The sequence below is a fragment of the Pongo abelii genome, chromosome 22, assembly GCF_028885655.2.
Source record: "Pongo abelii isolate AG06213 chromosome 22, NHGRI_mPonAbe1-v2.0_pri, whole genome shotgun sequence".
Classification (NCBI taxonomy): Eukaryota; Metazoa; Chordata; class Mammalia; order Primates; family Hominidae; genus Pongo; species Pongo abelii.
In genome coordinates, this window is record NC_072007.2 from 56,753,174 (window position 1) to 56,779,114 (window position 25,941).

A 25,941-nucleotide genomic window follows, 5' to 3' on the forward strand; every position below is an offset into this window, starting at 1 on the left:
TCACTTTTAGGGTATAGCAGTGCTACTGATTTGTGTACGTTGATTTTGTGTCCTGAAACTTTACTGAATTCATTGATCAGATGTAGGAGCTTTCTGGATGAGTCTCCAGGGTTTTCTAGGTAAACGATCCTATCATCAGCAGACAGGGACTGTTTTTCCTCTTTGCTGATTTGGATGCCCTCTATTTCTTCTCTTGTCTGATTGCTCTGGCTAGGACTCCAGAGCAATGGTGAAAGTGAGCATCCTTGTCTTTTTCCAGTTCTAAAATGCCTTCAACGTCTCCCTTTTCAGTATAATGTTGGCTGTGGGTTTGTCATGAATGGCTTTTATTGTCCCTTCTATGCCGATTTTGCTGAGAGTTTTAATCGTAAAGGGATGCTGGATTTTGTCAGATGCTGCTTCTGCATCTATCGAGATGATCATATGATTTTTCTTTTTAATGCTGTTTATGTGGTGTATCACATTTGTTGACTTGTGTGTGTTAAACCTTGCATCCCTGGTATGAAACCCAGGTGTATTATCTTTTTATGTGCTGTTGGATTCCGTTAGCTAGTATTTTGTTGAAGATTTTTGCATCTATGTTCATCAGGGATATTGGTCTGTAGTTTTCTTTTTTTGTTATGTCCTTTCCTGGTTTTAGTATTAGGGTGATACTGACTTCATAGAATGATTTAGGAAGGATTCTTTCTTTCTCTATCTTTTGGAATAGTTTCAGTAGGATTAGTACCAATTCTTCTTTGAATGTCTGATAGAATTCAGCTGTGAATCCCTCTGGTCCTGGACATTTTTTGTTGGCAATTTTCAAATTACTGTTTCAGTCTTGCTGCTTGTTACTGGTCTGTTCAGAATTTCTGTTTCTTCCTGGTCTGATCTCGAAGGGATGTATATTTCCAGGAATTTATCCATCGCCTCCAGGTTTTCTAGTTTGTGCACATAAAGGTGTTCATAGTGGCCTTGAATGATCTTTGGTATTTCTGTGGTATTGGTTGTAATGTCTCCCATTTAGTTTCCAATTGAGCTTATTTGGATCTTCTCTCTTCCTTTCCTGGTTAATCTCACTAATGATCTATCAGTTTTGTTTATCTTTTCTTTTCTTTTTTTTTTTTTTTTTTTTGAGATGGAGTATCGCTCTGTCACCCAGGCTGGAGTGCAGTGGCGCAATCTCCGCTCACTGCAAGCTCTGCTTCCCGGGTTCACCCCATTCTCCTGCCTCAGCCTCCAGAGTAGCTGGGACTACAGGCACCCGCCACCATGCCCAGCTAATATTTTTGTATATTCACTAGAGACAGGGTTTCACTGTGTTAGCCAGGATGGTCTCGATCTCCTGACCTCGTGATCTGCCCACCTCGGCCTCCCAAAGTGCTGGGATTACAGGCATGAGCCACCGCGCCTGGCCTGTTTATCTTTTCAAAGAACCAGCTTTTTGTTTCATTTATCTTTTGTATTTTTCTTTTCTTTCTTTTTTTTTTTTTTTTTTGAGATGGAGTTTCGCTCTTGTTGCCCAGGCTAGAGTGCAATGGCACGATCTCGGCTCACTGCAACCTCCACCTCCCGGGTTCAGGCGATTTTCCTGCCTCAGCCTCCCGAGTAGCTGGGATTACAGGCATGCACCACCACACCTGGCTAATTTTGTATATTTAGTAGAGACGGAGTTTCTCCATGTTGGCCAGGCTGGTCTAGAACTCCCGACCTCAGGTGATCCGCCTGCCTCAGCCTTCCAAAGTGCTGGGATTACAGGCGTAAGCCACCATGCCTGGCTATCTTTTGTATTTTTCATATCAATTTCATTTCATTCTGTTCTGATCCTGATTATTTCTTTTCTCCTGTTGGGTTTGGGTTTGGTGTGCTTTTGTTTCTCTGCTTCCTTGACGTTTGAGATTAGATTGTCTATTTGTGCTCTTTCCAACTTTTTTTTTTTTTGAGATGGAGTCGCGCTCTGTTGCCCAGGCTGGAGTGCAGTGGCACGATCTCTGTTCACTGCAAGCTCTGCCGGGTCTGCCTCCCGGGTTCACGCCATTCTCCTGCCTCAGCCTCCTGAGTAGCTGGGACTACAGGCGCCTGCCACCACGCCCAGCTAATGTTTTTGTATTTTTGGTAGAGAGAGGGTTTCACCATGTTGGCCAGGATGTTCTCAGTCTCCTGACCTCATGATCCACCTGCCGCGGCCTCCCAAAGTGCTGGGATTCCAGGTGTGAACCACCGTGCCCGGCCCGAGCTCCTGACATTGAAGGGAAATGTTGCTGCATTCATGTGGCCGCCCGCCCTGGGGACAGTCCCCGCACAGGCAGCCCCTGTGGAGCCCACCATGCCACCCTTCTCTGTCTAGTTCCACTGGGGTCCTTTCTAGCCTTTGCAACTGTATCAAGCCTGTATCTCTCCACCCCTAGCCAGTTCCCCAGTTGGGGCAGAAAAATTTAGTTTGGGTCATTTTTTAATCTGAAGTACTCTGTGAGCAAGTGGGTCCCCTGGAGCCCAGAAAGGTGCCTGGCTGATGCGGGGGAAGTCGGAGAACGGTCGCTTCCACAGGCAGGGGATACGTCCCAAGCGCCAGTCGAGGGGCAGGAGCCTGTAGGGAGGGCCACGGTGACGGTGGGCTCGGGATCCACGCCGAGGGGCCCCCTGCAGCTTTTCTTTTCCGTTTGGGTTATTGCTGCTGAAAAGGTTTCCAGAGGTGGGAATGTTGAGACAGGGAAAGGCTTTCTGTGGCTCGACCTATGTTGCCAAAACGGCTGCTGAGAAAAAAGTTGAAGCAACTGATTCTGACGTTGGTAGCGTTTGGGTGCATTTGTTTCTTGTGACTGGGATGGCACTGAGGATTTGTAATATTCTTACCAACTTTTGCTGATTTAGTGGCCATACAAGGATCTTTAAAGTTTGTGTCTCTAGATTGGTTTACCTTTCATTGGTACCTGTTTTTTCCAGGCATTTTATGCACATTTTCTCTCTGTAGGTGTCATTTCCCCCTTTTTCCTGAGAGCAGGTTGTTCGTTCCTCCCGTGGCAACACTGCTGTGGCGTGGGGAGGGTCCACAGCTTCTGTTTCTGGGACTTTATGTATTTTTTTTGAGGTGGAGTCTCGCTCTGTTGCCCAGGCTGGAGTGCAGAGTGGCGTGATCTCAGCTCACTGCAACCTCTGCCTTCCAGGTTCAAGTGATCCTCCTGCCTCAGCCTCCCGAGTAGCTGGGACTACAGGTGCCCGCCACCATGCCTGGCTAATTTTTGTATTTTTAGTAGAGATGGGGTTTCACCATGTTGGCCAGGCTGGTCTCGAACTCCTCACCTCAGGTGATCTGCCTGCCTTGGCCTCCCAAAGTGCTGGGATTACAGGCGTGAGCCACCGTGCCTGGCCTGTTTCTGGGACTTTGACTTTACATTGTCATTTAAGCGGGTTTAGTATTTTTCCATCATTATTTTTTTTAATGAGATACAATTAAGAGGCATACAATTCACCATTTTAAAGTACAGACCTCAGTGGCATTTAGTACATTCACAGCGTGTGTGAGCACCATTTCCAGTGGTTCCAGACATTATCATCGCCCCAGAAGGAAGCCCGGTGCTCGTGGCAGCCACCCCGCTCTCCTCCCTCAGCTCCTCACAGCCTCCAGGCTACTCCATGTCTATGGATTTGCAGATCCTGAACACTTGATGTAAATGGAACCTCACCACACATGGCCTTCTGTGTCTGCTCTGTCACTCAGCCTCACGTCTTCAGGACTCCTCTGTGTTGCAGCCTGAGATGGGGCTTCGTTCCTTCTTGTGGCTGAATGGCAGCCCACGTTTGTTCAACCATTCATCCCTCAGGAGGCATTTGGGTTGCTCCCACCTTCTGGCCGTTGCGAGTGATGCTGCTGTGAACAGCTGTGAATGGGATTTTGTGAGGACGTGCGTTGTCAGTTCTTGGGCACATCACTGTGGCTTCTTAGTGACTGTTTTCTCATGTGAATTCTGGACCGCATCCTTTGCCTTTTTTCCCCAGGCGTGTGAACAAGAATGTGAACTTGCCATTACTGACTTGGAGAGCGGCCGTGAAGATGAGGCTGGCTTGCAGCAGAGTCAGGTGACCCGGCGTGGCCCGTGCAGGCTCACAGCATGGGCTCTGTTATCCCCACAGGGCATAGTGGGCATCCAGGTGGGGGGGCGGCGCTGCCATTTCCTTTCTCTGCCTTGTCTGTTTCCACGTTTGGTGTGTGGGGCCATCAGGAGGGCTGGTGGAGGAGACACACGTGGATGCCGGGGGTCAGGGGGCTTGGTCAGGTGCAGGTCACGTGAGTGACACTGACCTCAGTGCCGGTTGCTCTCCCTGTCAGCTGCGAAGCCCCCTCCAGGTACACACAGTGCCGTCATACAGTGAGGGAATTCGGGGTGCTGGTGCTCAGGGCGGTGATGCGCTGTGGGGTCACTGGCGGAGGAGCTGGGTGGCATCTCAGTGGCATCCGGGCCTCTGTGTCCTGCCCCTGCTTCCAGGGGATGTCTGCTGTTTCCTTTTCTGTGTCTTCCTTACTCATTCTCATTCATGCTTCTGTGTCTCCCTGATGCGCCCTGGTTCTGACCGTGGGCCCTTATCAGTGGCCTTTTCTCCACCGCAGGCCGTGCATGGCCTTGAACTGGAGGCGCTGCGCCTGAGTCTGAGCAACATGCACACGGCGCAGCTGGAGCTGACACAGGCCAACCTCCAGAAGGAGAAGGAGACGGCGCTGACGGAGCTGCGGGAGATGCTCAACAGCCGGCGTGCCCAGGAGCTGGCCCTGCTACAGAGCAGGCAGCAGCACGAGCTGGAGCTCCTCAGGGAGCAGCACGCACGGGAGAAGGAGGAGGTGGTGCTCAGGTGTGGACAGGAAGCAGGTACTGCACGGCTAGGCGGGCACGGGCGGCGTGTGGGCTTGGTGGGGCATTCTAGTGTCTGTTCCCTCTTGGGGTTGGGAGCTGGGGCGCCCTAGCACCGTCTCCCCATCTCTGTTTTCAGCACCTTGCCTGGTGTCTGGCACCGTGAGAGGGGTGAACAAAGGGGGCCCTTGGGTTTTTGTGGCCAGGAGATTATTAGAGCAGGTTTCCAGGTGGTCTGTGATAGGTGCGACCCAGGGCTGGCCTTCACCTCCTCTCTTAGATCGTCCTGTGTGTCTGGAAGTCACGGTTCCTCAGTTTGTTATTAAAGCCAAGCATCATCACAGACACATCCTGCTAGCCTGTGAACGCTGGCACGTGTCCAGTGAGTGCTAGAACCTGGTTGTTTCCTGGGCAGTCGGGTCACTGAAAAGGTTGAGATGGAGTGGCCTGAGCTGCTTTTTGTTTTTCTTGCAGCTGAGCTGAAGGAGAAGTTACAATCAGAAATGGAGAAAAACGCCCAGATAGTAAAGGTACCCGGGATTGATTCTAAAATGCACGCCTCTGTGTATGTTGTTTTTCCTTTCTCACTAGGTCCCATGGGAACGCTCCTCGCCTTGATTCAGACAGAAGCCGGTCGAGGCTTTATTAGAATATGCTGGTTGAAAGTGTGTTGCATTCTTTGTTTATATCGTTTGTATTTGTCAGAAAACTTGTTTTGTTGTTTCACATTGACTAGTATAACATAAAGGCGCTGATCGGCCCCTCCATGCTGGCTTCTGAGTGGCCCCCGTGGCCTGCCCCTGAGCTGTGTTCTGGGACACAGCCTCTGCCCTCATGGATGTGGCAGTTCCCTGCAGTGCATGGGGTGTGGGTGCTGGGGTGCCGGGGAGAATACCACACAGGGAGGAGGTTTTGGGTGGGGTGGGTTGCACCTGCTGTGGGTGGCCTCACTGGGGACCACAGGTAGCAGTGCCCCGTCATTGCCAGGCCCTCTGCTAGAGGGCTGAGCTGTCAGCCGTGCTGAGTGTGGAGGCCCCTCCTGAGTCAGGCATCCGGGCAGCTCTCAGGCCCTTGGCAGACGATGGATGTCAGTCCAGGCTTGGGGTTGTGTTCTGGTCACCTGCCCCTCTGACCCAGGCAGTGAGACCCATTTCTCAGAACACTTGGGACAGAGCCCACCCCTTGGGTGGAGGTTGGCAAAGTTGCCATTGGCCCCTGGGACTTATAGGGAGATGTATTCCTAACGCTTTGAGGGTGACTGTGTGGATTAGGCCTCGCGTGCAGAGGCTCGTCTGTTTCGGGGTGGGTGGTCCCTGTGCAGAGGCTGGTCTGTTTCAGGGTGGGTGGTCCTCTCGTTGTGTGCAGAGGCTGGTCTGTTTTGGGGTGGATGGTCCCTATGCAGAGGCTGGTCTGTTTCAGGGTGGGTGGTCCCTGTGCAGAGGCTAGTCTGTTTTAGGGTGGGTGGTCCTCTCTCTGTGTGCAGAGGCTGGTCTGTTTCAGGGTGGGTGGTCCTTGTGTGCAGAGGCCAGTCTGTTTTGCTCACTTTTCCTCCACTGCTTGCCTCCTGGATGCTTCTGCTTTTCTGTCCTGCCAGCATTCAGGGGAGAGACTAGGTGTAAGGCCTGTCAGGACAGTTTAGTTGGGGGCCATGACTGCCCGTTCTTTTTTTGTTTTTGTTTTTTTTTTTTTTTTGAGACAGGGTCTCATTCTGCCTCCCAGGCTGGAGTGCAGTGGCACAATCACAGCTCACTGCAGCCTTGACCTCCTGGGCTCAATTGATCCTCCTGCCTCAGCCTCCCGAGTAGCTGGGACTATAGGTGCATGCCACCACATCCCACTATTATTTGTATTTTTTTTGTAGAGATGGGGTCTCACTATGTTGCCCAGGCTGGTCTGTAACCCTAACTCCTGGGCTCAGGCGATCTGCCCGCCTCAGCCTCTCAAAGTGCTGGGATTACAGACATAAGCCACGTTGCCTGGCCTGCTCATAGGTTTTGACTGTGTGATTTAAATTTCTTTAGCACAGATAATCAACTATTGACTTTAATTTTTTTTTTGTTTTAAATTAGACCCTGAAGGAAGACTGGGAATCTGAAAAAGATTTATGTTTAGAAAATCTACGCAAAGAATTGTCTGCAAAGCATCAATCAGAAATGGAGGATTTACAAAACCAGTTTCATAAAGAATTGGCAGAACAGAGAGCTGAGTTGGAGAAGATTTTTCAAGACAAAAACCAGGCTGAATGTGAGTAATGAGAATGAGCAAGTTTGGAGTGGGACTGAATTTTCCTGGGTAGTACTGGAAGGAATGTCGTTCACGTCACCATGCGTCATTGCACACGTTTCCTACCTTGCTTCTAAGTGCTAGATGGCTCTGTGCACGTGTGACACGCTGGTGGCCGTCATGAGTCACAGGTCTCTCAGGGTCCTTAAACCTTCCTGATGTTTGTTTCAGAGATTTTTCTTGGCGTGTTCAGTTGCTAAATTACTACAAAGCAGCAGCGTTGTGCTTGTTCACTTTTCAAACTCCAGGGTTGTGTGTTCCAGCTTGACCCTCATGGTGGGTGGCATGGGTAGGCAATGTCCCCTGGCTCTATCAGGCGTGTGAGGCTCAAACGAGGGGCCCTGGGGAGACGGGGGCACCCAGGACGGGGCTCTGGGTGGCAGTGCTCTGGGTGCGCCATTATTGTAACTGAGGTCGCTGTTGAGGAGAGTGATGTCTTGTAAACCAAGTGCCATTGCTTTATCTTTCTAGGGGCCCTGAGGAACCTGGAGAGTCATCATCAAGCAGCCATTGAGAAGTTACGTGAAGACCTGCAGTCCGAGCACGGCCGGTGTTTAGAAGACTTGGAGTTCAAGTTCAAAGAGAGCGAGAAAGAAAAACAGCTGGAGGTGGGCAGCAGCTTTGTTATTTTAATTACTTGATATATTAGGGAAGTTTTAACAGATTTTGGAATTGGGCTATTTCATATTATGTTATTTGCTAAAACTTAAGTACTAAATTTAAAGAGACTGGCTGGGAACAGTGGTTCACGCCTGTAATTCTATCACTTTGGGAGGCCAAGGTGGGCAGATCATGAGCTCAGGAGTTTGAGACAAAAATTAGCCAGGCATGGTGGTGGGCATCTGTAATCCCAGCTACTCGGGAGGCTGAGGCACGAGAATTGCTTGAACCTAGGAGGTGGAGGTGGCAGTGAGCTGAGATCGCACCACTGCACTCCAGCCTGGATGACACAGCGAGCCTCCGTCTCAAAAACAGATAAATAAAATGAAATAAAATAAAATAAATAGACTGTTAGTGGTGAATAAAAGTGTAAGGATATAGTCTGTGAGACTGATTTAATAATTATGTTCAATCTTGTACTTAGAAATGCATATTCTTTGCAGGTGTCCCTGAGACAGTTACACAAATTGCAAACACTAGGTAGGAGTGTAAGGCCACATCCTCTAACCGTGATCCAGTACACATGAGATTCCTAGGAAAAGTTAATAAACATTTCTTTCTGCTGTGTGTATTCAAGATGCTTCTCTGATGAAACACTACATATCAAAATGTCGATGTGGCCAGGTCCTCATTGGAGGCCTGACAAACCTGAGACTCAAACTGAGTATCCCAAGAATCAGTTGAAGAAATTAAAGCATAAATCAGAGATAGGGTTAATCATGGTGTGTGAAAGATTTACAAACCTGAGAATATGGAAGTAGTTGGGGTCTAGGGTCTTAGGGAGGCCTGTCCTGGGCCCCTTGTGTCTCCCAGCGGGACTCTGGTGCCCACACACCCTCCTCTCCTGCAGAGTCCAGGCTGGGGCTCACTCCACACCCCCAGTCTCTCCCTGGGCCCTTCCAGGCTCTCCCTCCGAGATGGGAAAGAGGGGGCTGGTAGCATCTTCTGGTCCTGATGCCCATGATGGGGAAAGGTAGGAGAAGCCGTTTCCACAAGGAGGACAGGCCAGCCCCAGGTGCAGCATTGCCCAGGAGGACATCACGCCATGCCGCGCCGGGCTGGGCTCTTGCTGATTGTACAGAAAAGTTTAGTGTCAAGGTGTAAGAGGTACCTGCTTGCTTAATGTAAAAGTATTGAAAGTGAGAGACCTCCTATTTGGGAGTCTTGGGTACTGTGGGCTAGTAAGACTCCCTAAATTCCATTCAGCGGTCTGTATGTGTGACCCTAAACCGAAGCAGGGAGGTGCACAAGATGAAACCGCACCGCTGCGGCCAGCATGGAACCTGGCCGTGCCACCTCCTCAGCTGAGACAGACAGACCTGGAAGTTCCTGAGATTCTGAAAGGCCTGGCCTTGTGGGGTCAGCACTGACTGGTCCCCCTTGTCACGGAGAGAGCTGTCTCGCTGTCTGCTGTGGCTTTCTCTGAGCTGCAGGCTTTTACCCTTAGGATCGCAGCGGCAGGGATAAAACGTCACTGCTGCGGTGGGGGCCTTGAGCTCATTAGGGTCTCACCTGGACGCTTTGCTTTTTCCAGTTAGAGAATCTTCAAGCATCATATGAAGACCTGAAGGCGCAATCACAAGAAGAGATCAGGCGCTTGTGGTCCCAGCTTGATTCTGCCAGGACCAGTAGACAGGAATTGAGTGGTGAGGAATTGTATTGGAAAATTCAGATCCTCAAAAGCTGAAGCTGTGTGTTTTTCATTGTTGTAACCCCAAGCCAGAATTTAACAATTCTAGCAACCACAAAAAAGGGGATTTACCTGTGTGACATCCTGAAGGTTGAGGTGTCTGGTTTGAAGGTGGAGGTTTGCTTTGTGGGAGAGTGCTCTGGTTTTATGCTAAGCAAGTCAGTGCGGCAGTGACGTGCACCTGTGTGTCCCTCAAGGCCAAGAGCAACACTAACACTCGCAGGGTGTACCTTCATGTCTAAGGAAAGCTTACCAGTGGTGCTGAGTGTTTGCCTCGGAAGGACGGTAGAGTGCTGTCCAAGTGCGGGCTCACCTGGTGTCTGGGGTCACAGGACAGTGCCCCACATCCTGCTGCCAGGCTCCTGTGGCCCCAGCTCTCCAGGCCACTTGCTGAAGGCACCTCTGCTTCAGGTGTCCCCTTATAGCTGAGCACCTCTGGAGACCCCGACCCCAGGCCCCCCGTTGCGTGTCAGAGAGGTCTTTGTGCAGCGGGCGAGGATGCTGCCTGAGGGCAGGGGCTGGCCAAGCCCAATTCAGGCACTGGCGCCCAGGGCCACAGGACAGGAGGGCAAGCCACTGCGTGTCTCCTGGCATTCATGTGCCAACAGAGCCTTCTGGCCCAGCTTGTCCTTGTGGGTGGTGGGATTTGAAGCAAAGAGCACTTAGGAGAAAGAACTGGAGACACCGCCACTGTCACCAGGGCACCAGGCCTGGCTCCGCCTCCCAGCCCTGCGCCCTGCCGGGACCAGGTGCAGCTGAGAGCGTGTCGATTTATCTTTGTCTGGGGGTCTGTCTGTTGCTGGAGGCTGGAGAAGAGAGAAGCTGAGGGGGCCACAGGCACAGCTGCTCCCCGCAGGCTCCGGCTCTGGCTTGGTCCTCTGCTTGTCTCTGTCCTGCCTCTCGGGACCCATGCAGAGAACGCCGATTTGCCGTCTCGGGTGCCCATCGCTGGCTGTCAGCCGCTGTAGAGCAGCGGGCTGTATTCTGACCATAGTAGCCATGGAGACAAGTTCTTTTAGGGTCCGTGTTGCTTCTCTGCTGCTGTGTAACAAATTATCACAAACTTGGTGGCCTGAAACAACACAGTTGTCAGCTTACAGAAAGTCCAAGATGGTACAGCTGGGTTTTCTGTCCAGAGTCCACCATAGCCCATATCCAGATGTCAGCCGTCGTGTGCCAACCTGATGAGCCTGCTTCTGGGCTCGAGGTTGGTCTAGATCCAGTTTCCTGGGGCTGCAGGAGCATCGTCTGTCGCCTTGCTGGCTGTGCCTACCACATCCCTGCCACTTTGAGTGCTGCTCTTGCTCCCGCTTGAAGAGAGCGCTCCACATTCAGGGGCGTACGAGAGTCTAAGCCGTAGGGGTCCCTCATCACTCTCAGGTTCTGGGATGGGCCCTTTTCCGAGTTCTGCCCCCACCACAGGTAACCAGGCTTTTGCCTCTCGCCTGGCTTGTTGTGGATGTCCCATTTTAAGATGATTGCCTGACTCCGTTATGTTGCAGAGCTACATGAGGAACTCCTGGCGCGCGCCTCTCACGTGGAAGATTTAGAACAGCTGAAGCAGCGAGAAAAAACCCAGCATGAGTCCGAACTGGAGCAACTGAGGATTTATTTTGAAAAGAAATTAAGGGATGCTGAGAAAACTTACCAAGAAGACCTAACCTTGTTACAGCAGAGGCTGCAGGGGGCGAGCGAAGATGCTCTTCTGGACTCTGTGGAAGTTGGGTAAGCAAAGCAGTTCCAGCCTCAGAGTTCCTGCCATGCAGGGGCTAGGCTTTAAGTTCAGGGGTAGTTTTGTTGGTGATTTCATGCCAGTAGGCACCAATGGCCTTTTATACAAACACATTTTATGGTCCAGACTAAAAAGATGACACAGGCACGGGCACCTGAGTGTGGCCTGCATGTGTATGTGCGAGCCGTTGGTGGCCACACTCTCGTCTAGGCCAGCATGTCCGTGTGTGTGCATGAGTCAGTGGGCGCACTCTCCAGGCCTGTGTGTGTGTCAGTGACGGGCACACTCTTGTCCAGGCCTTTGTGTCCCTGTGCTGTGTCCTTGGGGGGGGGGGGGGTGTGTGTGTGTGTGTGAGAGTGGCACACACTCTTCCAGGCTTGCTTGTCCCTGTGCTGTGTCCCTGGTGTGTGTGTGTGTGAGAGAGAGAGAGTCAGTGGCGGGCACACTCTTCCAGGCCTGCATGTCCCTGTGCCGTGTCTCTGGCTTTGTGACTGCCACGGCTCCCTGCACGTGGGCATCGCCCGTCCTTGACTGGAAGCATGAGGAGGCGCCTCTGCTGTGAGCAGTCGGTCCTGGGGAGGGAATGACGTACACATGGAAAAGGGGCACGTGTGTAAAGCTTTTATAAAATGTTTTCCCTTCAGGTTGTCCTGTGTGGGTTTAGAAGAGAAACCTGAGAAAGGAAGAAAAGATCACATTGATGAACTCGAGCCTGAGCAACATAAGGTAATTGGCCGCGCGCTGAGAAGTGGGGGAGTCCTGTGCTCTTGACCTTCCAGCCCTGCGTCTTCCACATTATAGAGCCTGTGTTTCCGTCCCTCCCACCTTGTCCAGGGGAGGAAAGCTGCTTGCGGATGCTGCCCCGACCTCACTGCTGCTCCGCGGTGGGCCTCACCATGCACTGTTTGATCAGGAAAGGGGGTGGCCAGGGGAGCCGGAGCCCCTCCCTCAGCCCTGGGTTGCCCTGGCTGTGGGCAAGGCCTCCACCCTGCAGTGGGCTGCATTCGTCAGACTTGACAGTGGCAGTTCGAAGGGTGTGAAATTGTGTCTTTGCTTTGAGTCCACACGGAGCGCCTGCTGGCTTTTGTGTTTCTTCCTTGAGTTGCTTCCACGCTGCGACTTCTGTCACCTTAAACTTCTGTGGGGCAGTGCTGTCCAAACGGAACTTCTGGGATGATAGACTGTTCTGGGTCTGTGCTGCCAGCGTGGTGTCCAGCAGTACGCGTGGCTGTAGAGCACTTGCTGTGCAGCACAAGCAAGCCCGGTGTCGGGCTCTGGGGGACACGCTGGAGGGCAGGGAGGAGATGCAGGGGCAGCACCGCGTGGCTTGTTGCACGGTGGAACCAGTGGAGGGGACTTCGGGGCGTCTGGGCTCAGCGGCCAGGAGCCCTCACTCTGGAGCAGGGTCCCTGGGCCTGCTGGAGGCCACAGGGTGGCCAGGCAGGGTGGCAGCGGGCTGTGCGCCAGTTTGAGTTCCCTGCAAAGCAGACCCCAACACAGAATTTGCTGCACAAGAGGCCCTGGGGGAAATGCCAGAGAAGGGCCAGGGCCCGGCTGGAACAGTCAGCCAGGACCTTCCCACGAGCAGGCCTTGCCCCAGAGAGAACCCGGGAAGGGCTGGGTGGGTAGCCCCACCAGGCATTCCTGTATCACCTGAGAGCCAACCCCTGCGTGTGTGCGTGGGTGTGATGAGGACACAGCTGTTAGTGGGCAGTGGCCACAGGAGGCTGGCCTTGAGAGCCCAGCCCTGAGGTGTGAGGCCACCAGGGGAGACGCGAGGGGTGCGTGCCCTACCGACCTTGCTGCTGAGAGAATTGAGGAGAGGTCTGCTCAGTCCAGGGCCCTGCCGCCCTGGGGAGCACCAGTCCCTGTCAGTGCCACCAATTCCTGTATGTCTTCCGGAGGCCTGGCTGAGAGACGGGTGTGGGCGGGAGAGCATGTGAGCACGCCAGTGGGCTGGCGGGGTTCACCAGGGCGCAGTGCGTGGTCTCGTGAACCTGGTGAGGTTTGAGTTTTCTTTCTGCATAGCAGGAAACACCTTTGAGAGTTTTAGCTGCGAGCGAGGTAGCTTGGCTCACTAATGTGCTTGTCCCACGTGGTTTCCCTGTAGGAGAGACTGCCGTGCTTCCAGGCGGAGTTAGAAGAAAGCCACAGGCACCAGTTGGAAGCGCTGGAGTCTCCCGTCTGCATCCAGCACGAGGGGCATGTCTCAGACAGATGCTGTGCAGAGACTTCAGCGTTGGGACACGGGTGGTGTCTGGAGCCCTCCGAAGGGCACAGCCAAGGTGGGCCCTTCCCGCCCCACCATGGTGTCAGCAAGTTCCGGGTCTGGGGGATGTTCTCGGGGAGCCTGGGTGCCTGGGTTCGATCCAAGTCCTCCGTGAAGCAGCTGAGTACTCCTACCTCTTCTTCTGGGGCTGGTGCCTCAACAGAGTGTGTCCTGATGAGCCTGATGAGGGTTTGGCGTTAGAGGCGGGGTCACTGGCTGAGCAGGAGTGCGTGTGCTGGGCCAGCGCCCCAGCAGGGCAGGTCTGACCTGGGCGGCCACCCTGAGAGTCATGGGGATTGCTGGATGGAACATGGTGACCATTCACCTCTGGAGGGAGAATGTGTGTCCACTGGGTCCAGGGGAGGCTTTTCCAGGATCCTGCTCTGCTCCCAGCAGGCCCAGGTCCCCCAGCTCACCTAGTTAGACTAAGGTTGTGGGATGTCCAGGCAGGGCACGGGGCACAGAGCTGTGGGGTCAGAAGGTGGGATGTCTAGGCAGGGCACGGGGCACAGGGCTGTGGGGTCAGAAGGTGACAGAGAGGAAACTGCAGTCATCCCAGAGTCGCGGTCCCATGGCGCCGGACAGTGGCCACTGACGGGTTCCAGGAGGAACAGGCGGACCTGACCACTGGCATGGACTGTGCTGATGGTGGGGCTGCCATCCATGGTGGGGGTGAGGGGCTGAGGCTGTGGGTCCTGCTGGGAGGTGTGTGGTCTGACTCCATTCTGGGCTGTGACCAAGTTGAGAGAAGCCTGGGCCTGCCTGGGCCTCCTTCAAGCTGGGGGTGGTGCAGCGGCGCCTGCATCTGGTCCTCACTCCCATCTGTCCTGCACCACAATTGTCCCCACAGCCGCCCCTTGATGCCCATAGTCATTGGCACCACTGGTGCCTGGCCAGCACCTAGTCCCTTCTGCTTTTTTCCTCTTCTGCAGAAGAAGAGATGGGCCGGTGGGGGTAGCGTGTCCAGGCACAGAACAGCAGGGGGAGGTGCTGGGACGGGAACCCTGGCAGGCCCCTGAGCTCAGGCCCTGTCCTTGTGGCTGCCTCATAGACCCTGGGTGACACATGTGTGCCCACATCTGGTCACAGGCATGAGCCTCACTCAGGAACTCATGGAGGGTCACTTGTCACACCTGATCTGAAGGAGTAGCCTGGGTGGGTTTTGTGGCTGTCGTGTGGGCCCAGGACATCCCTGTGACTCAGGACGGCTCTGTGCTGGGGCAGCATGGAGGCATCCCAAAAGGGAGAGGAGCCGTGCCTGCTTTCATCACTGAGTCAGCACAGAGCTTGAAAATCCACAGTGTCTGCTCTCAGAAGCATTTATAGGTTGCCTTTCTGCCTGTGTGGACTTTGGGCTCCGTCGAGGGCCGGCACCGGCCTGACTGTCTTCCCTGCTCCTTTTCCGCACAGAGCTTCCCTGGGTGCATCTCCAGGGTGTGCAGGATGAGGACTTGGAGGCCAACACAGAGGTGGCAGCCAGAGTCTTGGGTCTGGAAACTGAGCACAAGGTTAAACTTTCGCTTCTTCAGACTGAGCTCAAGGAAGAAATTGAACTCCTAAAAATAGAAAATAGAAATTTGTACGAGAAGCTGCAGCATGAAACCCGTCTGAAGGAGGATTTGGAGAAGGTGAGTCGTGACTCCACAGCCCAGCGCCTCCCGCCCGAGTCCTCGCTCTCTTCCACTTGGAAGGCTTGTGTGCTTGTGTATGGAGGGGCGTCCTGGGGACAGCCCAGTGCTGTACGTGCCACATTTGTAGGGCGACAGTCCCGTAAATTCTTGAAACTATTCCTGGCAATGCCAGTAGTGGGTGGTTGTTGGATAGAATCTCGTCAGGGTCAGCACAGGGGCAAAAGTGAAATTCTGAGTGAAGATTTCTTTTTGTTTTGTTTTGTTTTGAGACAGAGTCTCATTCTGTTGCCCAGGCTGGAGTGCAGTGGTACAGTCTCAGCTTACTGCAACCTCTGCTTCCTGATTTCAAGCGATCCCCTGATAGCTGGGATTACAAACGTATGCCACCATGCCTGGCTAATTTTTGTATTTTTTTTTAGAGACAGGGTCTCACCTTGTTGGCCAGGCTGGTGTCAAACGCCTGACCTCAAGTGATCTGCCTGCCTTGGCCTCCTACAGTGCTGGGATTACAGGTGTGAGCCACCTCGCCCGGCCCTCTTGAGTCAAGATTTCTTAGGGAAACTGTCCAGGTGTCCTAAGAGGGCTCCGGGAGGAGGCACAAGCCCGGGTGCCAAGCACGTGGCTGGCCTCTGATGCTCACCCCAAGTCTTAAATTGCGTCCACTTTCCCCAGGCTCTTCCTGTGCTGTTTTGCACCCGTGGAAGAGGCGCCCTCTGACGCCCTTCCTCGCCCTTTGCGAGTGTGAGGACACTGCCGTGCCATCATAAACGATGACAAAGCAACATGACGGCAGCCTCCATATGGCCCGATGGGCTTGGTTACAGCCAGGGCAGCTCAGGGTCCATCCCATGCTGGAGCAGTGGAGTTAAAGTGAACCGACAGGGCAGCTCAGGCTCCATCCCGTGCTGGAGCAGTGGAGTTAAAGTGAACCGACAGGGCAGCTCAGGGTCCATCCCATGCTGGAGCAGTGGAGTTAAAGTGAACCGACAGTCAGCTCAGGCTCCGTCCCGTGCTGGAGCAGTGGAGTTAAAGTGAACCGACAGGGCAGCTCAGGGTCCATCCCATGCTGGAGCAGTGGAGTTAAAGTGAACCGACAGGGCAGCTCAGGCTCCGTCCCGTGCTGGAGCAGTGGAGTTAAAGTGAACCGACAGGGCAGCTCAGGGTCCATCCCATGCTGGAGCAGTGGAGTTAAAGTGAACCGACAGGGCAGCTCAGGCTCCGTCCCGTGCTGGAGCAGTGGAGTTAAAGTGAACCAACAGGGCAGCTCAGGGTCCATCCCATGCTGGAGCAGTGGAGTTAAAGTGAACCGACAGGGCAGCTCAGGCTCCGTCCCGTGCTGGAGCAGTGGAGTTAAAGTGACCGAAATTGTCATGTCTTGTCATGTGTGTTCTGACTCAACCTCATGCTTGTGACAGCGTTTCATTTCTATTTGTGTCCTGCTTCTCCCACCCCTTTGCTCCTCCCTGTGAATGTCTCCCCGAGAATGATTTTCATTCTCCATCAAGAGACAGCTTCATAGGAAGCTGTGATGACCTGCAAGTCTGATCCCATGCTGTTTGTTAAACGCAGGTGTTGGTAAGGACTTCCAGCAAAATAGAGGTAAGGGTGGAGCCCTGTGGAGAGCCGGGCAGGCGGTAGGTGGGCCGATGGTCATGTGCCGATGGCACCTGCAGCCACCAGTGTGTGGCCTTCTCTGGCACTGTTGGCTGAAGACAGACTTCCCAAGTGACTTTTTTTTTTGAGACGGAGTCTTGCTCTGTTACCCAGGCTGGAGCGCAGTGGTGCGATCTCAGCCCACTGCAACCTCCACCTCCCGGGTTCAAGTGATTGTCTTGCCTCAGCCTCCCGAGTAGCTGGGATTACAGGTGCACACCACCATGCCCGGCAAATTTTATTTATTTATTTATTTTTTTTGAGATGGAGTCTCGCTCTGTCACCCAGGCTGGAGCGCAGTGGCGCGATCTCAGCTCACTGCAAGCTCTGCCTCCTGGGTTCACACCATTCTCCTGCCTCAGCCTCCCGAGTAGCTGGGAAGACAGGTGTGCGTCACCATGCCTGGCTAATTTTCTTTTTCTTTTTTTTTTTTTTTTTTTGTATTTTTAGTAGAGATGAAGTTTCACCGTGTTAGCCAGGATGGTCTCGGTCTCCTGACCTCGTGATCCACCTGCCTCAGCCTCCCAGAGTGTTGGGATTACAGGCGTGAGCCACCGCACCCGACCATGCCCAGCTAATTTTTTGTATTTTTAGTAGAGACAGGGTTTCACCATGTTGGCCAGGCTGGTCTCAAACTCCTGATCTCAAGTGATCTGCCCGCCTTGGCCTCCCAAAGTGCTGGGATTACAGGCGTGAGCCACTGAACCCGGCTCCAGGTGACTTTTTGATGCTCATGTCTTTATGCTTTTCGCAGGCCACCATTTTACCTCCTTATATCAATTATGGGGAGAGGACTGTGGATTTCTCTCTTGTTAATTTTATTTCTTGTTTTGAGTATATGGAAGCTCTGTTGTTACACGTGTACACATTTGTGATTGTAGTGTCTTCCTAAAAATTCACCCTTTTCTGTCTTGTAGTATTCTGTCCAAAAATACACCTGTTTTTTTTTTTTTGTTTTTTTTTTGTTTTGAGATGGAGTCTCACTCTATCGCCAGGCTGGAGTGTAGAGGTGAGATCTCAGCTCACTGTACCCTCCACCTCTCGGTTTCAAGCGATTCTGCTGCCTCAGCCTCCCTAGTAGCTGGGACTACAGGCACGTCCCACCACACCCGGCTAATTTTTGTATTTTTAATAGAGACGGGATTTCATTATGTTGGCCAGGCTGGTCTCGAACTCCTGACCTCATGATCTGCCCGCCTCAGCCTCCCAAATTTTTGGGATTACAGGCGTGAGCGACTGCACCCAGCCTCATCTTTTATCAATACAGTCATTCCAACCTTCGTGTGCATTTTGTCTGGTGTATCTTTTTTATTCGTTTTACTTTTTTTTTTTTTTTTTTTTTGAGACAGGCTGTTGCCCAGGCTGGAGTGCAGTGGCACAGTCTTGGCTCACTGCAACCTCTTCCTCCCAGGCTCAAAGGATCCTCCCACCTCAGCCTCCCAAGTAACTGGGAGTACAGGTGCACACCACCATGCTGAGCTAATTTTTGTATTTTTTGTAGAGATGGGGTTTCGCCATGTTGTAGAGGCTGGTCTAAAGCTCTTGGGCTCGAGTGATCTACCCACCTCGGCCTCCCAAAGTGCTGGGATTACAGATGTGAGCCACTGCACCTGGTCTACTTTTAATCTATTCAAAGTAAAGTGCATTTTATGTGGACAGCATATAGTTGGCAGTTTTTTTTTTTTAAGACGGAGTCTCACTATGTTGCCCAGGCTGGAGTGCAGTGGCACGATCTCAGCTCACTGCAACCTCTGCCTCCCGGGTTCACGCCATTCTCCTGTCTCAGCCTCTCCGAGTAGCTGGGACTACAGGCGCCCGCCACCACGCCTGGCTAGTTTTTTTTATGTTTTTAGTAGAGACAAGGTTTCACCGTGTTAGCCAGGATGTTCTTGATCTCCTGACCTCGTGATCCACCTGCCTCGGACTCCCAAAGTGCTGGGATTACAGGCGTGAGCCACCGCGCCGGCATTTTTTTTTTTTTTTTTGAGATGGTGTCTTGCTCTGTCGCCCAGGCTGGAGTGCAGTGGTGCAATCTCTGCTCACTGCAAGCGCCGCCTCCCAGGTTCATGCCATTCTCCTGCCTCAGCCTCCCGAGTAGCTGGGACTACAGGTGTCCGCCACCACGCCCAGCTAATTTTTTGTGTTTTTAGTAGAGATGGGCTTTCACCATGTTAGCCAGGATGGTCTCGATCTCCTGACTTCGTGATCCGCCCACCTTGGCCTCCCAAAGTGCTGGGATTACAGGCGTGAGCCACCACGCCTGGCCACAGTTGGCAATTTTTAATCCATTCTGATCATCTCTGCCTTTTAGTTGCAGTGCTGAGTCTATAAATGTTTAATGTAATTACTGATGTGGTTGATTTAGGTCTTCCATTTCACTGTTCATTTTCTATGAGACACATCTGGTGGTCATGGTTCTGCTTTTCCTTTTTTCTTGTGTTTTTGGATTATTTGAATATTTTCTAGAACTGATTTTAATGTATCTGTTGACTATTAAGTTATTCCTCTTTGCATTATGTTTTTAATAGTTGCTCCAGGAATTAAAATACACATTCTTGGCCCGGCACGGTGGCTCAGGCCAGTAATCCCAGCACTTTGGGAGGCGGGTGGATCACCCAAGGTCAGGAGTTTGAGACCAGCCTGGCCAACATGGGGAAACCCTGTCTTTACTAAAAAAATAAAAATAAAAAAATCAGGCAAGCATGGTGGTGCATGCCTGTAATCCCAGCTACTCGGGGGCCTGAGGTAGGAGAATCGCTTGAAACCGGGAAGCAGAGGTTGCAGTGAGCTGTGATCACGCCACTTGCATTCCAGCCTGAGCGGCAGAGCAAGACTCCGTCTCAAAGAAAAGAGAAAAAAAAGAATACACATTCTTAACCTTGTCTTTTATCAGTACAGTCTACTGAGAGTCACCATGGTGCTGCGTTGTGTAAACTGTGACCTCTAACTGCACAGGTGCTTTTGTCACCTCCCCTTCGTCTTCTGTGCTGCAGTTTTCATAGACTAGACATCACATCCGCCTCCTGCAGTGTCAGGAGATTTGCTTTGGAAAACATGTATTTGAAAGAAATTAAGAGGAAAAATGGCCTTATACTTGCCATTTCTGGTGCTCTTCATTTCTTCCTGAAGATCTGAGTGTTTGGCGTCATTCCCTTCAGCGTGAAGGATCTCCTTCAGCATCTCTTGCTGTGCTGCACACGTTTTCTCTGTTTTTTTGAAAAGTCTTTATTTTACCTTGATTCTTGAGTATTTTTGTGGCATAAAAAAGTCTAAGGTGACAGGTTTCTTGTTCAGGATTTAAAGATGTTTAAAACCCTTCTCTGCAGATTTTATGATCTGTTTTGTCTTGGTGTTGGTTTCCATTGATTGTGTTTTCTCTTCAGCAGGGGTCACATTTTCCTGCTTATTTATGGGTCAGCTGGGTTCGGGTTGCATCCTGGACACTGTGAGTGATAGATTTGGAGACCTTGGGTTCTGTCCTGCTCCTCTGGAGAGTTGGTTTTCTGTTGTCGCAGGCAGTTCACTCTGGTGACTTCAGACTCCATGCTCCCCTGCGTCTGTGCTGGCCTGCGGCATGGTGTTAATTCAGTTCTTGTAGCTTTAGCCAGCTTGCTTGCTTTTGGAGTCTGCCCCTCGTACGTACAGATCGGGGTCGGCCTGAGACGTGGGCAGGTTCCTTCCCAGGTGTTGCAGCTCTCTTTCCTCCCTCACTCTCCAGTTCCTCTGGCTCACGTGAGGGATTTGGGATTTCTGTGTATGGGGCATGGAGAGATATTACTCTTACTGAAAAGCTGGAAAAAGAGAAATGGCCCAGTGCCGTTTCTTCCTTCTGAGTGTCCAGCCCTCTCCAGGGTCTGTCTGCTTGTGGATCTCTCCACGGCCTTCGGGTTTTTTTTTTATGTTCTGTTCGGTTCGTAGTGGTTGTCTCTGGAGGGCTGGTCTGGCGAGGTGCACAGGCATCACCAGAAGTACGACCCTAAACTTTAATAACTTAATTTTTAAATAAGGAGTTGAGGTCAATCTTACATGCCTTTTTTTGGGTTTTTTGTTTGTTTCTTTTTGATGAATTCAGTAGTTTATTGACCTACTTTCTTTCTCTTTGAAAGTCAGGAAGTCAGGCACGGTGGCTCACACCAGTAACAATCCCAGCACTTTGGGAGGCCGAGGCAGGCAGATTCCTTGAGCTCAGGAGTTCAAGATCAGCCTGGGCAACATGCAGAACCCTGTCTCCATAAAGGATTGCTTGAGCCCAGGAGTTCGAGGCTGCAGTGAGCTGTGATTGTGCCCCTGCACTCCAGCCTGAGTGACAGAGCCAGACCTTGTCTCAAAAAAAAAAAATTAGGATGTTTGCCCTCTGCATTCTCTTTCATCCCCCTCTGCACAGGATCCCTTTACAGTGTGCCTTGCAGTTCATCCACCTCTTGCTCAAGGTCTTTCATTGTCTTGGCATTGACCTTGTACAGATCGGGAGCATCGCACCATCGGCTGCTTTTGCCTCCTGGGCATCCGGTCGTGCTTGCTGCAGTGGTCCAGCACTGTCTGTGGGGTTGGCGTTCCCCTAACAGAGGCCTGCAGCCTATCTGAGTCCTGCCACTGGTCTTCATCTGAACAAAGAAGGCTCCGGCTGCTGCCTTTGCTCGGCTGATGTGTGCTGCCTTCGGTTGTTGGTTGCTGTCGAGGCCACAGGCTCCAGAGATAAAGAATAGTCGGTTCTCGGTGCCAGGATGTAGGAGGCATTTTATTTAGTTTTAGATTTGTCCACTATAGGTTTCTTCCATTGTCATCAACATGAGCATCATTCCCGTTGCCGTGTGCAGCGTAATGGGTGTGTGTGTGGTGAAAGTTCCCTGTCTTCAGAGGTGGGTTTGGGTTGTCTCTTCTAATAATCTCTTCCATTAGCATCTTTCCTCCTAAATGAAATTATGTTGTCTGCAGGTAAAACACAATCTAGTTGAAGACCACCAGGAGGAACTAAATAATGCTAAGCAAAAGACTGAGCTGATGAAACAGGAATTCCAAAAAAAAGAAATGGACTGGAAAGCTATGAAGGAGGAGCTACAGCGGGAAGCTGAGGAGAAGTTAACATTGATGCTTCTTGAACTGAGAGAAAAGGCTGAATCCGAGAAACAGACCATCATAAACAAGTTTGAGCTTCGAGAAGCTGAAATGAGGCAGCTTCAGGACCAACAGGCAGCCCAGATCCTGGATCTGGAGAGGTCCTTGACGGAGCAGCAGGGCCGCCTGCAGCAGCTGGAACAGGACCTCACTTCAGACGACGCCCTGCATTGCAGCCAGTGTGGGCGGGAGCCGCCCACAGCCCAGGATGGGGAGCTTGCCGCACTCCACGTGAAGGAAGACTGCGCCCTGCAGCTGATGCTGGCCCGGAGCAGGTGGGTTTGCGGTGACGCCATCTGGAGTCCCTGTGAGGCCAGACACCGTGGAGGGTAGAAGGTGGGCAGGCTCCTGGGAGGAGGCACTGTGGGCTCCCCTGGGCGAAAAGGTCTGGAGGGAGCTGGAACAAGGTGTGGCGCTCTAGGTTTTCAGCCTAATTGCAGTGGGACAGCTTTGTGCTCAGACGGGCAGGCCGGCAGTTGCTGTCCCGAAGCCCCCAGGCTGCAGTGGGACAGCTTTGTGCTCGGATGGGCAGGCTGGCAGCCGCCGCCCCAAAGCCCCCCAAGCCTGCACTCCCTGGGTGTGTGTTGGGGGCGGGCATCAGTCATTGTCTCTGTTGTTCTTCATGTGTTTTAAGATTTGAACAGCAGAAGCTAAACCTCTTTTATAGGTGTCATAAGGACATGGAGTTTATCTACTAAGCGTTTTTGTGTTTTTTTAACTTAAACAGGTGATTTTTAAAAATAAGCATGTTTTTCTAAAACATACACACTCTTCTTTGAAGTTTTCAAGAGGTTTAGAAAGTGATTGGGTTCTTTGCCTTTTGGTGCTGACCCTTTTTGCGAGCCTCAGTCCCTGGGCTGTGCCGTTCCTTCTCATCTGTCTGCCCCACCCAGCCCTTCCCCAGCAACCAGGGCTGCACAGGGCCCCGCTCGGGAATTGGAGAAACTCACGTTCAGGTTGCCGGGGCTGCATGAACACGAGCAGGACGCTCATCTCACCAGGCTACAACATGCACTTCGTGGTGGAGCTGAACCAAGGAGGCCCTCAGGAGAGGCTTCCAGGCGCAGAGGTGCCCGTGCCTCTTGCCATCTGTCCTGTGTCGCCAGCGCCCATTGGAGGCCTTGGCATTTTGCAGGACCCTCCAGCTCCAGGCTCTTTGGCCTCCTGATGGGAGCAGGTCCTTCTGTGAGGACTCTCCCTGCCTCTGTCTTTGGCCCTGAGTGCCCCCTGCACTTCCTTAATTCACTGCCATGGGGTTCTATTCATTTGCATGGGGTTCTGATCACTGCCATGGGGTTCTGTTCATTGCCCTGGGGTTCTGCTCACTGCCATGGGGTTCTATTCATTCACTGCCCTGGGGTTCTGTTCACTGCCATGGGGTTCTGTTCACTGCCATGGGCTTGTATTCATTCACTGCCATGGGGTTCTGTTCACTGCCATGGGGTTCTATTCACTGCCATGGAGTTCTATTCACTGCCATGGGGTTCTATTCATTCACTGCCATGGGGTTCTGTTCACTGCCGTGGGGTTCTGTTCATTCCCATGGGGTTCTATTCACTGCCATGGGGGTTCTATTCACTCCCATGGGGTTCTATTCACTGCCATGGGGTTCTGTTCATTCACTGCCATGGGGTTCTGTTCACTGCCATGGGGTTCTATTCACTGCCATGGGGTTCTATTCACTGCCGTGGGGTTCTGTACATTCACTGCCATGGGGTTCTATTCATTCACTGCCATGGAGTTCTGTTCATTCCCATGGGGTTCTATTCACTGCCATGGGGGTTCTGTTCACTCCCATGGGGTTCTATTCACTGCCGTGGGGTTCTGTTCATTCACTGCCATGGGGTTCTGTTCATTCACTGCCATGGGGTTCTGTTCATTGCCATGGGGTTCTATTCACTGCCATGGAGTTCTGTTCGCTGCCATGGGGTTCTATTCACTGCCATGGGGTTCTATTCATTCACTGCCGTGGGGTTCTATTCACTGTCGTGGGGTTCTGTTCACTGCCATGGGGTTCTAGTCATTCACTGCCCTGGGGTTCTGTTCACTGCCATGGGGGGGGTCTATTCACTGCCGTGGGATTCTGTTCACTGCCGTGGGGTTCCGTTCACTCACTGCCGTGGGGTTCTATTTGCTGCCATGGGGTTCTGTTCACTGCCATGGGGTTCTATTCACTGCCATGGGGTTCTGTTCACTGCCGTGGGGTTCCGTTCACTCACTGCCATGGGGTTCTATTCACTGCCATGGGGTTCTATTCGCTGCCATGGGGTTCTGTTCACTGCCCTGGGGTTCTGTTCACTGCCCTGGGGTTCTGTTCACTGCCGTGGGGTTCTGTTCACTCACTGCCGTGGGGTTCTGTTGACTCACTGCTGTGGGGTTCTATTCACTGCCGTGGGGTTCTCTTCACTGCTGTGGGGTTCTGTTTACTGCCGTGGGGTTCTATTCACTCACTGCTGTGGGGTTCTATTCACTGCCATGGGGTTCTGTTCACTGCCGTGGGGTTCTGTTTATTCACTGTCATGGGGGTTCTATTCACTCACTGCCTTGGAGTTCTGTTCACTCACTGCCATGGGGTTCTGTTCACTGCCATGGGGTTCTATTCATTCACTGCCATGGGGGTTCTATTCACTGCCGTGGGGTTCTGTTCACTCACTGCCATGGGGTTCTATTCGTTCACTGTCCTGGGGTTCTGTTCACTGCCGTGGGGTTCTATTCACTCACTGCCCTGGGGTTCTATTCACTGCCCTGGGCTTCTGTTCATTCACTTCCATGGAGTTCTATTCACTGCCATGGGGTTCTATTCATTCACTGCCATGGGGTTCTATTCACTGCCGTGGGGTTCTCAGGCCTCGCCCTCCCCATGGGCCCCCACGGGCAGTGCCCCTTCCCTTTCGAGGAGCAGAGGTTGCCTTGGGCTTCTTGGTTGGGACCTGGCTCGGACGCCGTGGTGTGAGTGGGAGGTTGGTTGTGTCTGCTGTGCGTGGCTCTGGCGGGGATGTGTGTGCCGTCTCTTGCCGAGGGCGCTGGTTCCTACCTGTGGTCTGTGACCTGGTGGCTCCCATGGCTTTGGCCTTTGGCCTCTGGGCTCCTCTGGCTTCGTGGGGCCCCTTCACTCTCCCACTTACTGTTTCTAGTGGTCGAGGGAAAAGTAGTAAGAGCAGTTAAAATTCCGAAACGATGACCTGAACAGTTGAAGTGGCGTTTCCTGTGGGAAACTGACTTGGCTTTTGCAAGGGTCCGTGCATCCTGGTGCGTGTTTAACTGTCCTGTGTTCACTTTGTTGCCACAGGTTTTTAGAGGAACGTAAAGAGATCACCGAGAAATTCAGTGCTGAACAAGATGCTTTCCTGCAGGAGGCCCAGGAGCAGCACGCCCGCGAGCTGCAGCTCCTGCAGGAGAGACACCAGCAGCGGCTCCTGTCAGTGACAGCGGAGCTCGAGGCCAGACACCAGGCCGCGTTGGGCGAGCTGACAGCCTCCTTAGAGAGCAAGCAGGGGGCTCTGCTGGCCGCACGTGTGGCCGAACTGCAGACAAAACATGCTGCCGACCTCAGCGCTCTGGAGACCAGACATCTGTCCAGCCTTGATTCTTTGGAATCCTGTTACCTGTCTGAATTTCAGACCATCCGTGAGGAGCACAGGCAGGCCCTAGAGCTCTTACGAGCAGACTTTGAGGAACAACTGCGGAAAAAGGACTGTCTTCACCAAACGATTTTGACTCAAGAGTTGGAGAAACTGAAGCGGAAACATGACGGGGAGCTACAGTCTGTGCGGGACCGCCTGCGAACCGAAGCGAGCACAGAGCTTGCCGGAACCGTGGCTCACGAGCTGCAGGGAACACACCAGGTAAGGAGCCAGGGCCCTGCCCCAGCCCAGGGCAGGCCTCTCCCCGCTGCTTGTGTGTTTCCACCGCGTGTCACATGTCTGCGTGCGTGCTGTGTGTGCCTGTGCGGGTGTCTGTGTGTCTCAGGCTGCCGAGGTCAGTGGGGACTTCTGGTCTCTTTGTGAACTGGGCTTTTTTTTTTTTTTTTTTTTTTGAGCCGGAGTCTCACTCTTTCGCCAGGCTAGAGTGCAGTGGCGCAATCT

The 25,941-nt window shown here is 52.6% G+C and overlaps 1 protein-coding gene across 18 annotated transcripts in view; it reads left to right on the top strand.

Annotated features, from left to right (window-relative positions):
• The window catches only part of PCNT (pericentrin), a 122,299-nt gene that overhangs the window by 21,925 nt on the left and 74,433 nt on the right, over positions 1-25,941 (top strand). For 15 of the 18 annotated variants that reach the window (XR_010138901.1, XR_010138902.1, XM_024239384.3 and 12 more), the window contains exons 4-15: positions 3,976-4,056; positions 4,586-4,841; positions 5,298-5,353; positions 6,893-7,067; positions 7,578-7,714; positions 9,301-9,412; positions 10,959-11,181; positions 11,833-11,914; positions 13,299-13,473; positions 14,868-15,085; positions 21,677-22,131; positions 25,146-25,701. Coding sequence is in view for 16 of the 18 variants with exons in the window: in XM_024239384.3 (XP_024095152.3) it covers positions 3,976-4,056; positions 4,586-4,841; positions 5,298-5,353; positions 6,893-7,067; positions 7,578-7,714; positions 9,301-9,412; positions 10,959-11,181; positions 11,833-11,914; positions 13,299-13,473; positions 14,868-15,085; positions 21,677-22,131; positions 25,146-25,701 (2,526 nt within the window). In the remaining 2 variants the exon portion in view is untranslated. The remainder of the gene's footprint in view (positions 1-3,975; positions 4,057-4,585; positions 4,842-5,297; positions 5,354-6,892; positions 7,068-7,577; positions 7,715-9,300; positions 9,413-10,958; positions 11,182-11,832; positions 11,915-13,298; positions 13,474-14,867; positions 15,086-21,676; positions 22,132-25,145; positions 25,702-25,941) is intronic. The other 3 variants (XM_063720941.1, XM_054542709.2, XM_054542715.2) reach the window with 1 other exon arrangement.